Source organism: Danio rerio, chromosome 7 (assembly GCF_052040795.2).
Source record: "Danio rerio strain M-AB ecotype USA chromosome 7, GRCz13ab, whole genome shotgun sequence".
Taxonomy (NCBI): domain Eukaryota; kingdom Metazoa; phylum Chordata; class Actinopteri; order Cypriniformes; family Danionidae; genus Danio; species Danio rerio.
This window is the reverse complement of record NC_141027.1, coordinates 80518688-80528435: the sequence shown is the minus strand read 5'-3', so window position 1 is coordinate 80528435 and position 9748 is coordinate 80518688. Positions and strand designations below refer to the sequence as shown.

The window sequence follows — 9748 nt, the reverse complement described above, 5'->3', positions numbered from 1 at the left end:
TTGGAGCCATTTAATTGAAAGACAAAGCAAATAACGTTATCCACTGAGACAGAACATAATTCTTTACAATCTGTATTGTAACCAAATCATGAACATTTATAACACTACTATACCCCTATAATAAACGTGTAATTACTAAGTAATGCAGAAATCGGCAGATTTTTAGCCCATCATTTAGCATGCGCAGATTATGTTTGTACTTAAAAGTAACTAACAATATAACAATTAAGACTCTTTCAGTGAAATGTTGTGTGGCTCTTAAAAGAGCCGTTGTGTTGTTGTTTGTGCAGTTTATCCACCGAAGCCGTACAGAGTGCGTCCCTGTCTCTTCAGCGCGTACACCACATCCATGGCGGTGACGGTCTTCCTCTTAGCGTGCTCGGTGTAAGTGACGGCATCGCGGATCACGTTCTCCAGGAACACCTTCAACACCCCACGAGTCTCCTCGTAGATCAGACCAGAGATACGCTTCACACCGCCACGGCGAGCAAGACGGCGAATGGCGGGTTTGGTGATTCCCTGGATGTTATCACGTAGAACTTTGCGGTGACGCTTCGCGCCTCCCTTACCAAGTCCTTTTCCGCCTTTGCCTCTTCCAGACATGATGCTTACTTGCAGTATAAACCCGACGTAACAGTTAAATTAACAAACCATCTCCGAATGAGACAGTTTACATCTGCCTAGAGGACCTAACTGAAACCAGCCCTGCACCACACAGGCCACGCCCCTCGCTTAAAAAGGCCGCAGAACAATGAGGTGAAATCCAAAGCAAAGCCTGCTATGACAAACAGTTACATTTGATATTTATAAGATTAAACTGACTAAAATTGATTGTAAGTTCATATATAGCAGGCAGTGGGATATCTACAAGATCGCCACAGTAAATCTAAGGCAGTAAATCTCGCGTGTTTTCATGTTCTTTATGCAGTAACTCCGGATACTGTATCATCTTCATCAAACAACTGAATATCTTGCGTTTTAATCAACACTACTGTGAACGCTCTGCATCTGACAGCAAATCTTTTCTGCTTTTTAGATAAAACAAGAAACTAGAAAAAATATATATATTCAAATAGGTACTTCAGTTATCTTCTATTGGATCATGAAATATAGTCATGTTATGAGGAAGAGTGATACCAAAACTATTTATTGAGGGTTTCATTCCTTGCAAAATATATATAAATCCATTTTATGAACATTTAAACTAGACAACAGTAATCAATTGCATTACAATTACATGAAAAGTCAAACGATTGCTCGATGTTTTTAGAATATTTTTGCAGATAATATCATCTTCATATAATTTCAGCTCATGTTGTAGAGTTACAGAGACATTCTTATACATTGCAACGAAGGAGATACTTTAAATAAAATTATGATACAAATGTCTAAAAAATGGAAGCGAAGATATAAATGGGCCTTTACTCATCCTTAGGAAATTGGAAGACAGTGATGCCACCATGATTGTATTGTGATTTTTTATTTTTTTTTTTGCAACAGCAGTGTGAACTCTTGGTGAAACTACCTACATAACATTTTCTCGTGTTTATTTGCGACTGACTTTTTAACTAGCATCCATATTTGCCTATTACCCAAGGATTTTTTTAATTACAGAGAATGGATGTTTGTGACCCCAGAATAGGCCCTTCAGTACACGGCTGGGTAACGTTATATCAATATATACGGATTTGATCTTTTAAGTAAGAATGAGGTGGCTCTGAAAAGAGCCTTTGGGCTTTGACGTGTGTCAGCGAAACTAGTTTAAGCGCGCTCTCCGCGGATGCGGCGGGCCAGCTGGATGTCCTTGGGCATGATGGTGACCCTCTTGGCGTGGATGGCGCACAGGTTTGTGTCCTCGAACAGGCCGACCAGATAAGCCTCGCTGGACTCCTGCAGGGCCATGACGGCGGAGCTCTGGAAGCGCAGGTCAGTCTTGAAGTCCTGAGCGATTTCTCGCACCAGACGCTGGAACGGCAGCTTGCGGATCAGCAGCTCGGTGGACTTCTGGTAGCGGCGGATCTCTCTGAGAGCCACGGTACCGGGCCTGTAACGGTGAGGCTTCTTTACTCCACCGGTGGCCGGGGCACTCTTGCGAGCAGCCTTAGTGGCGAGCTGCTTCCTGGGGGCTTTGCCTCCGGTGGATTTACGGGCGGTCTGCTTGGTTCTGGCCATTGCAGCAGGTCAAGCTCTCTACTCAGATATGTCTAAGCTGATGAATACCGTTGTGTGTGACCGGCCGCTTTTAAAGCGTTTCACGGCTTTGAGTCCCTGCCGTTGAGGCGCAGCAGCTTGTGATTGGCTTGTTTATAGTTGCTGGCCAATCACAGCGCCTTTTGTGTTCGAACTAACGGAAGCAAGAGACACTTTGTTTCCCGCCCAAAATGCTTTATTGTAAGTATGACTTACAAAGGCTTAACTCTTGCTAAAAAATAAAAATAAATAAATCGATAATGAATTTTAGTAAAAGTAGAAAAGGCAAAAACGTAGTTTAACTATAGTATATAAAGCACATAATAATCAATGAATCATTTCATTTTTATCAGTAGTATAATGTACTGCAACATTTCACATTTTGGAGCATTACAGCAGATCAAGAGAGCAGTGGTATAATATAGCTTCAGTTAAATAAAAATGATTGTTCCGTTCAGTATAAATGTCTCTGCTGAAGTTGTATAAATAAGAACAATACAAATGTCACTGCAGAAGAGTAACTTCATCAGCCTCAAGCAAACAAGATTAAACATAATATAATGCTATAATTTACTTTAAAAAATGAGTTAATCATGTTTAAACTATTGGCTTATAGAGATTGAGTTAAACTTCCTGGAGCTGAACTGCATACTATTGTATGAAAGATTATCACACTGTTGCTGTAATTATAAATGCTAATTATTTTAAACGTTAGAACAGCCTGTAAAACAAGATTATGCTGTTCTCCTTGTTTACGTTTATCTAAATGTACATGAGGAAAAGCTAGATTTTAGAGAAGGCAAGATTCAGTTAAGAGCCTGGTTTGCTAAAGCGGTTTTCTGAAAACACTTTCTGAAAGACTAATAGGCAAAATACAAATACAGAGAACAATGATTTCTCTTATGATAATGTATGTGCTACATCTAATATATTGTTAAGAAATGTCAGCCCTTTCTTAGATAGAGTGGGTGGCTCTTAAAAGAGCCTTTGGGTTTTAAAGCGGATTTCTGGAGCGCTTATTTGCCTTTGGCAGCCTTCTCGGTCTTCTTGGGCAGCAGCACCGCCTGGATGTTGGGCAGCACACCTCCCTGAGCGATGGTCACTCCGCCCAGCAGTTTGTTCAGCTCCTCGTCGTTGCGCACTGCCAACTGCAGGTGACGGGGAATGATACGGGTCTTCTTGTTGTCTCGAGCGGCGTTTCCAGCCAACTCCAGGATCTCAGCAGTCAGATATTCAAGCACAGCCGCTAAATACACCGGAGCACCGGCACCGACGCGCTCAGCATAGTTGCCTTTGCGGAGCAGCCTGTGGACACGGCCAACGGGGAACTGCAGTCCAGCCCTGGAAGAGCGAGTCTTAGCCTTAGCTCTGGCTTTGCCTCCGGTTTTACCTCTGCCGCTCATAGTTGATTCAGTGTTTAAGCTCAAACTGAAAAAACTAATGAGTTATCATGCGGTCGCTCGCGGTATTTAAAGAACAGTGCCGCGTGATTATTGGTTGGAGTCTAGTAAGATTTTAAGCCAATCATTGAACGCCATTCAACAAACCACACCCTTTTGGCGGGATCGATTAGAACGTTTGTTGTGACCTTCCGGCAGAACACTCTGGCATATATTTTTGTATATTACTGTATAATTCTGTATTTGTTGTTTATAATAAAAGACTTTCCAGCAGAACACCTTTAAAAGCTAAATTAACATGTATTGTAGAGATAATTAAAAATAGGCAATGACTGCACAACAACACAAAATAATTTATGCATAGTCAAATTAAAATTAAATGTGGCAAAAACCTTAATAAAACCTCAAAGAACTCTTATACAAATAAGTGAATAACTATATAAAAAGTCTTGAGTGCAACATTTTAAGAGATTGCTGTTAAAATTTAGACTAAATTGTAATTATTTATGACATTAGCATAGTTGCGTATGTACTAATGAAGAATCACTGTGGTTGTTCTATTATATAAACTTTTAATTAATGATAGTCTTGTATTTGACAGACAAGCTACATTTTTATTCAAATTTTAGTATATATTATATTTAATTATAAAAAATATATATATTTTTATTTAATTTAATTAATGTATAATTCATAAATAAATTGTATATTATTTACTAGTAACTAGGAATCCAATATGGGGTAAATAATATAACGTTTTTTTCACTGTCTTAATGTATCAGTATAATTAAGGAGCGCTGCTCTTTCTTCAGAATGAGTGGGTGGCTCTTAAAAGAGCCGTTGAGGAACAAACAGCTGAAGATGTCATCTACTTCTTCTTGGGCGCTGCCTTCTTGGGCTTGGCCGCTTTGGGTTTAGCCGTCTTGGGCTTAGCCACCTTGGCCTTCTTGGGACTCTTGGCAGCTTTCTTAGGGGCCGCGGGCTTCTTGGCCTTCTTGGGGCTCTTAGTCGCTTTCTTGGCGGCCGCTGCGGGTTTCTTGGCCTTCTTGGGCGACTTCTTAGCGGCGGGCTTCTTGGCAGCAGCGCTCTTGGGCTTCTTGGCGGCGGCGGGTTTCTTGGCTTTAGGAGCCGCTTTCTTGGCTGGCTTCTTCTTGGGCTCGGCTTGCTGCTTGTTGAGCTTGAAGGAGCCGGAGGCGCCGGTCCCCTTGACCTGCTTCAGGACGCCTTTGGTCACCATACCCTTGATGGCGAGCTTGACGCGGGAGTTGTTCTTCTCCACGTCGTAGCCACTGGCGGCAAGAGCTTTCTTTAGGGCGGCTAGGGACATACCGCTCCTCTCCTTGGACGCGGACACTGCTTTGACGATGAGTTCGCCAACGCCTGGACCGGCCTTCTTGGCTTTAGCAGCAGACTTCTTCCTGGGCGCTTTAGCCGGCGCAGCGGCAGCTGGAGCTGGGGCGGTTTCTGCCATTTTATCGCTTTACTGACCTTTCGGGAGTTCAGAAATGAGTTGTGACTGTTCCGCGCTGCGCTCTTCAATAGCACATGAGAACCTTATAGACTCAACTTCTCCATCTCGGCGTTCAGCGCCGCCATGAGCTCCTCGAGCTTGTGTTTTCTTTTCTCACATTTCCGGCTAAATTGGAGTGGTAAAGTAGTTTGGCGCATTTTAATCACAGCGAACAACAACCACAGGTTTTGGGCTTTTAGTTGAGACTGAAGTACGCGAATAAAAAAATTTTATTTTGTCTAAATCACATCTAATTCATGGCGAGTATCAGCTTTGAGGAAAGGCCGTGTGTACATTTGATACCTTGTTAAAATGGAAAAGCTGAATAAAAACTTTTGTCATCAATTGTGTTTTGACCTAAAAGAGGAAAAGCATCTGTAGTGAAAGCCGCATCACCAAAGGCCGTGTGGTGAGCTTCACAGAGCCGCTGCTGTGGGCAGATTAAAACACACGCACTCCGTCCGAAGGATCCTTGTCCGCTTGAGACTCTGTTTAGTCACTTTTAAGATGTTTATCATATTTTACATCATTTACCACGTCACTTTTTAATTGTGTTAAATACTGATTTAATCACAATTGCACTATTTTTTTATTTTAAATTAAAGCTATATCATTCACAGCGTATGTGTGATGTACTAGGCCAAACAACCGAACAGGCTAAACGGGTGTCAGTGGGAGTAGTGGAAGGTTCGAAGAGGCTACTGTAGTTTATTGTACAATATGAAGTACAAATTTTGGAAGAGTATGTGTATATTCAAACATCAAAACTAATTCAATAACAGTAAAATACAACAATTTGGAAGTTTGATAAAGCTTCCTGATTTGAAAAGGACAGAACTGTGGCTAAATAATCACACAAATCCTCCTGCATGCGAGTATAAATATAAATGACTAAAACTGTCATTATGCTTACAGTGAGGGCATTTTTGACAACTCTGAACACACTTATTTTATTCACAGCTTGTATCAAAACAGAAACAGTCCAGAGAAAATTGTCCAGTCAAAATGACCTGACCTTTGGAAGTAAATACTCATATTGCAGCACCTTTACATTAATAAATATGTTTTATGAATGTTTTTAATAGTAAACAGTTTTGCTTTTAAAGCTTTTGGAGATCTGAGTTGTTTCATTTGTCATTCATCTGTTCTTGGGTGTTACACTTGATTGATACAGAATAATGTGCTACAACAATCTGTTGTTTGCAAAACAGCTTTTTTATAAGGTATACTCTGTTTTAAATGATGAAATAAAATAATAGATGTCTTGCCTCAAGACTGGATTACTGTTTTGGGTACAAAATACTAATTCAATGGTAAAAAAATGGAAATAACTGTTAATGCATGCTGTAATGCACACACTATTACTGCAGATGTTAAGCTTTTATATACCTGGAGCTTGTGTCAACATAACTGCAACAGCCACTCTAAGACCAAATTGTATGATCATAAAGGCACAATTCAACTTTAAGTCACTTTATTTTAAGGTAAAATTCTCACTATTAACAAAGCATTAAGGCTTTAATTCAATATTTTATTAATTTATTGCTGATTAATACTTAAGGCAGTGTTATGTTGACCTGGGGAAAAAAAACATAAGGTAGTGTTTTTGGACGGAGTCCAAAATGGCTGGTGTGTCAGATGAGGACCAGGAGTCAGACAACTAATCAGTTAAAGTAAGTTTATTGCAGATAGTTTGCAATTCCATCAGGAGAAGCCAGCACTAGGCCGTTCTGCTTACAATCCCAAATTAACAACACTCTCTAACATAACCTTGCTAACTGTGTCATAAATAGGTGTTTTAACCTAATTGGTTAAAAAATCTCCACAATGTGTTTCAGTCAGAACAATATCCAGCGATTTAGTTGACAAGCAAGCTCAGACAGGAACACACACGCACACAAGGATGTCTTGCTCTTTAGCAAGCATCTTATCAGAATGGCACAATAAGCATTTTCCTATAGGCAACTAAATAAATGAGGTCTCTTTCGTGCAATATAATTTTAAAGTATAAATTCTTTAACACAATAAAATTCACATCTAGTGACAGATGTTCAAGCATCTTAGTGACCACTTCAATCTGCGTAAAGATCTTGAAGAAAAAAAAAAAACTACCGGCATACAGAAAAAAAAACAACGACATATCAAGTTTTGGATTTACATAATAAATTAGGGAAGTAGAATTAAACCGTACTGTAAAGTACTAATAAACAACCAAAATTTTAAACGCAGGTAGAGAGCCACTAGTGTTTTTTTCTCCCATTATAGATTGAGGACACGTCCTTATGATCGAGCACGTAGACAAACCTAACATATCGGTTATGCTACATAATAAATTGTAACGTTGTCCTCTTTGACTTGACGTCATTAGCACGATAATCTATCATTACTCTTAACTATCGTTTGTGTTGATTTTGCTGTCATACGTGCTGTAATGGATCAAACATCTCTTGAAACAAAATCGCTCTATATGTGAAACAGATGTGTGGCTCTTAAAAGAGCCTTTGTGTTGGTTAAAGCCGAAATTCTACTTGGAGCTGGTGTATTTGGTGACGGCCTTGGTGCCCTCGGACACGGCGTGTTTGGCCAGCTCTCCGGGCAGCAGCAGCCGCACGGCGGTCTGGATCTCTCTGGAGGTGATGGTGGAGCGCTTGTTGTAGTGGGCGAGACGAGAAGCCTCACCGGCGATGCGCTCGAAGATGTCGTTGACGAACGAGTTCATGATGCCCATGGCCTTGGAGGAGATGCCGGTGTCAGGATGGACCTGCTTCAGCACTTTGTACACGTAGATGGCGTAGCTCTCCTTCCTGGTCCTCTTGCGCTTCTTTCCTCCTTTACCGGCGGTCTTCGTCACGGCTTTCTTGGAGCCCTTCTTGGGAGCAGCTTTAGCGGGTTCAGGCATGATAAAACTGTGTGATCGGAATCTCACGAAAGAATGGTATTTGGCAGCCGTACGGGGGATTATATTCACTACTGTATGCTAATTTACAGACGCTCTGATTGTGTGATTTCATAAGCCAAACCCACAAACTCACATTTCATTGGGAAAGTCAAGACATCGCCAATGAAAGAGGGCCAATCCTCTGGCGTTTAACTAATGCCCCGCCCATTGCTCGTCTATTACGTTGCCGCGCATTGTGTCAATCAAAGCGCTTTCCTCCCTATTGAGCTTGATATTGTTTTCGGTTTAAAACACATCCTTTAATAACACTAATTTAATACAAAGATGCAGTGAACAGTTCAAGATTTATGAAAGCACGTATAAATTATACATTAGTTTAGGTCTACTTTGAATTTTTATTTTCTATTGGTGTCAAAATTCACCAATTTAATAAGCCGTTAGCCTACAAATTATTTCATTTCAACTGGATACGAACACTATTAATAACGAAATTTCTTAAATTAAATTCCTAAAACTTTACCAACATAAACCACCTCTGTATTTATTGTACTAATATGTTTGGCAGTTTATCACGAACTCCAGTAATATGAAAAAGTATCATGTGGTGTAAGTTTAAAATGCTCGTTTGGTGCAGAAGTGGTGGCTCTGAGAAGAACCTTTGGGGTTTGACGTGTGTCGGGCAACTGTAGTTTAAGCGCGTTCTCCGCGGATGCGGCGGGCCAGCTGGATGTCCTTGGGCATGATGGTGACCCTCTTGGCGTGGATGGCGCACAGGTTTGTGTCTTCGAACAGGCCGACCAGATAAGCCTCGCTGGACTCCTGCAGGGCCATGACGGCGGAGCTCTGGAAGCGCAGGTCAGTCTTGAAGTCCTGAGCGATTTCTCGCACCAGACGCTGGAAAGGCAGCTTGCGGATCAGCAGCTCGGTGGACTTCTGGTAGCGACGGATCTCTCTTAAAGCCACGGTACCGGGCCTGTAACGGTGAGGCTTCTTCACTCCACCGGTGGCCGGGGCACTCTTGCGGGCAGCCTTAGTGGCGAGCTGCTTCCTGGGGGCTTTGCCACCGGTAGATTTACGAGCGGTTTGCTTAGTTCTGGCCATTGTAAAAGCTCTCTGTGAACAGACAGATAATATCACCGCATTTCAACTACAGCTTCTTTTAAACCCGTCAAGAACGCGCGCCCCCGTGTAGAGAGGGAACCGTGGCTTGTGATTGGATAGTGGGGGCCGTCTAAGCATTGCGGCTGGCCAATGATGACACAACTTGCCTTTTCAAACAGCAGCGACCGTTTGTGTTTCGCGCCCAAGAGAAGTCGCTTTGTTCTCTGCTGAACCGCTGAACTTGTGAAGGCTAATCATTCACGAGATGATGATTTCACATGTAAGTTATCCAGAAGCAATATTTTACAAACCATAAAGCACAGCCACACAAGAACAACTATCAAAAACAGAAACCCATCAAATAGATAGTGTTATATAACCTTGTGCTTAGTAACTTTCAAACACTGGGATGAAGTGTGTAGCATAGTTGTAACACATATCTAACACAGACCAAGCAGAAATCAATTACTCTTAGTCATAATGTATTTATTATCATCTAAAACCCCAGGCTAAGAGTCATAACTGACTTTGGTTGTACTGTATTCCACTTAAAAGGACCATGAACCCCCCTCTTTCAATTGCTGTAGTTAATCATGCAAACACAAATGAAACCTGAGATTATATTGAAACTTTGACTTCAAAATAGGG

At 41.4% G+C, this 9748-nt stretch overlaps 5 protein-coding genes across 5 annotated transcripts; all 5 read right to left on the bottom strand.

The window, feature by feature from the left end:
* Nucleotides 1–291: 291 nt before the first annotated feature.
* On the bottom strand, nucleotides 292–603 carry LOC100150038 (histone H4). Its single transcript, XM_087260121.1, has one exon. The coding sequence runs from the start codon at nucleotides 601–603 to the stop codon at nucleotides 292–294; it is 312 nt and encodes a 103-aa protein (XP_087116247.1).
* Nucleotides 604–1715: 1112 nt separating this feature from the next.
* Nucleotides 1716–3632, bottom strand: LOC100148591 (histone H2A). The gene has a single exon (XM_087262484.1). It carries the CDS (start codon nucleotides 3591–3593, stop codon nucleotides 3207–3209), a length of 387 nt encoding a protein of 128 aa, XP_087118610.1. The 5' UTR covers nucleotides 3594–3632; the 3' UTR covers nucleotides 1716–3206.
* A 644-nt stretch (nucleotides 3633–4276) lies between these two features.
* On the bottom strand, nucleotides 4277–5097 carry LOC569982 (histone H1-like). The gene has a single exon (NM_001442698.1). It carries the CDS (start codon nucleotides 5059–5061, stop codon nucleotides 4459–4461), a length of 603 nt encoding a protein of 200 aa, NP_001429627.1. The 5' UTR covers nucleotides 5062–5097; the 3' UTR covers nucleotides 4277–4458.
* Nucleotides 5098–6764: 1667 nt separating this feature from the next.
* LOC137496249 (histone H3-like) lies at nucleotides 6765–9134 on the bottom strand. The gene has a single exon (XM_087262481.1). The coding sequence runs from the start codon at nucleotides 9098–9100 to the stop codon at nucleotides 8690–8692; it is 411 nt and encodes a 136-aa protein (XP_087118607.1). The 5' UTR covers nucleotides 9101–9134; the 3' UTR covers nucleotides 6765–8689.
* unm_sa38659 (un-named sa38659) lies at nucleotides 6765–9134 on the bottom strand. Its single transcript, XM_087262487.1, has one exon. It carries the CDS (start codon nucleotides 7997–7999, stop codon nucleotides 7625–7627), a length of 375 nt encoding a protein of 124 aa, XP_087118613.1. The 5' UTR covers nucleotides 8000–9134; the 3' UTR covers nucleotides 6765–7624.
* Nucleotides 9135–9748: the final 614 nt, after the last annotated feature.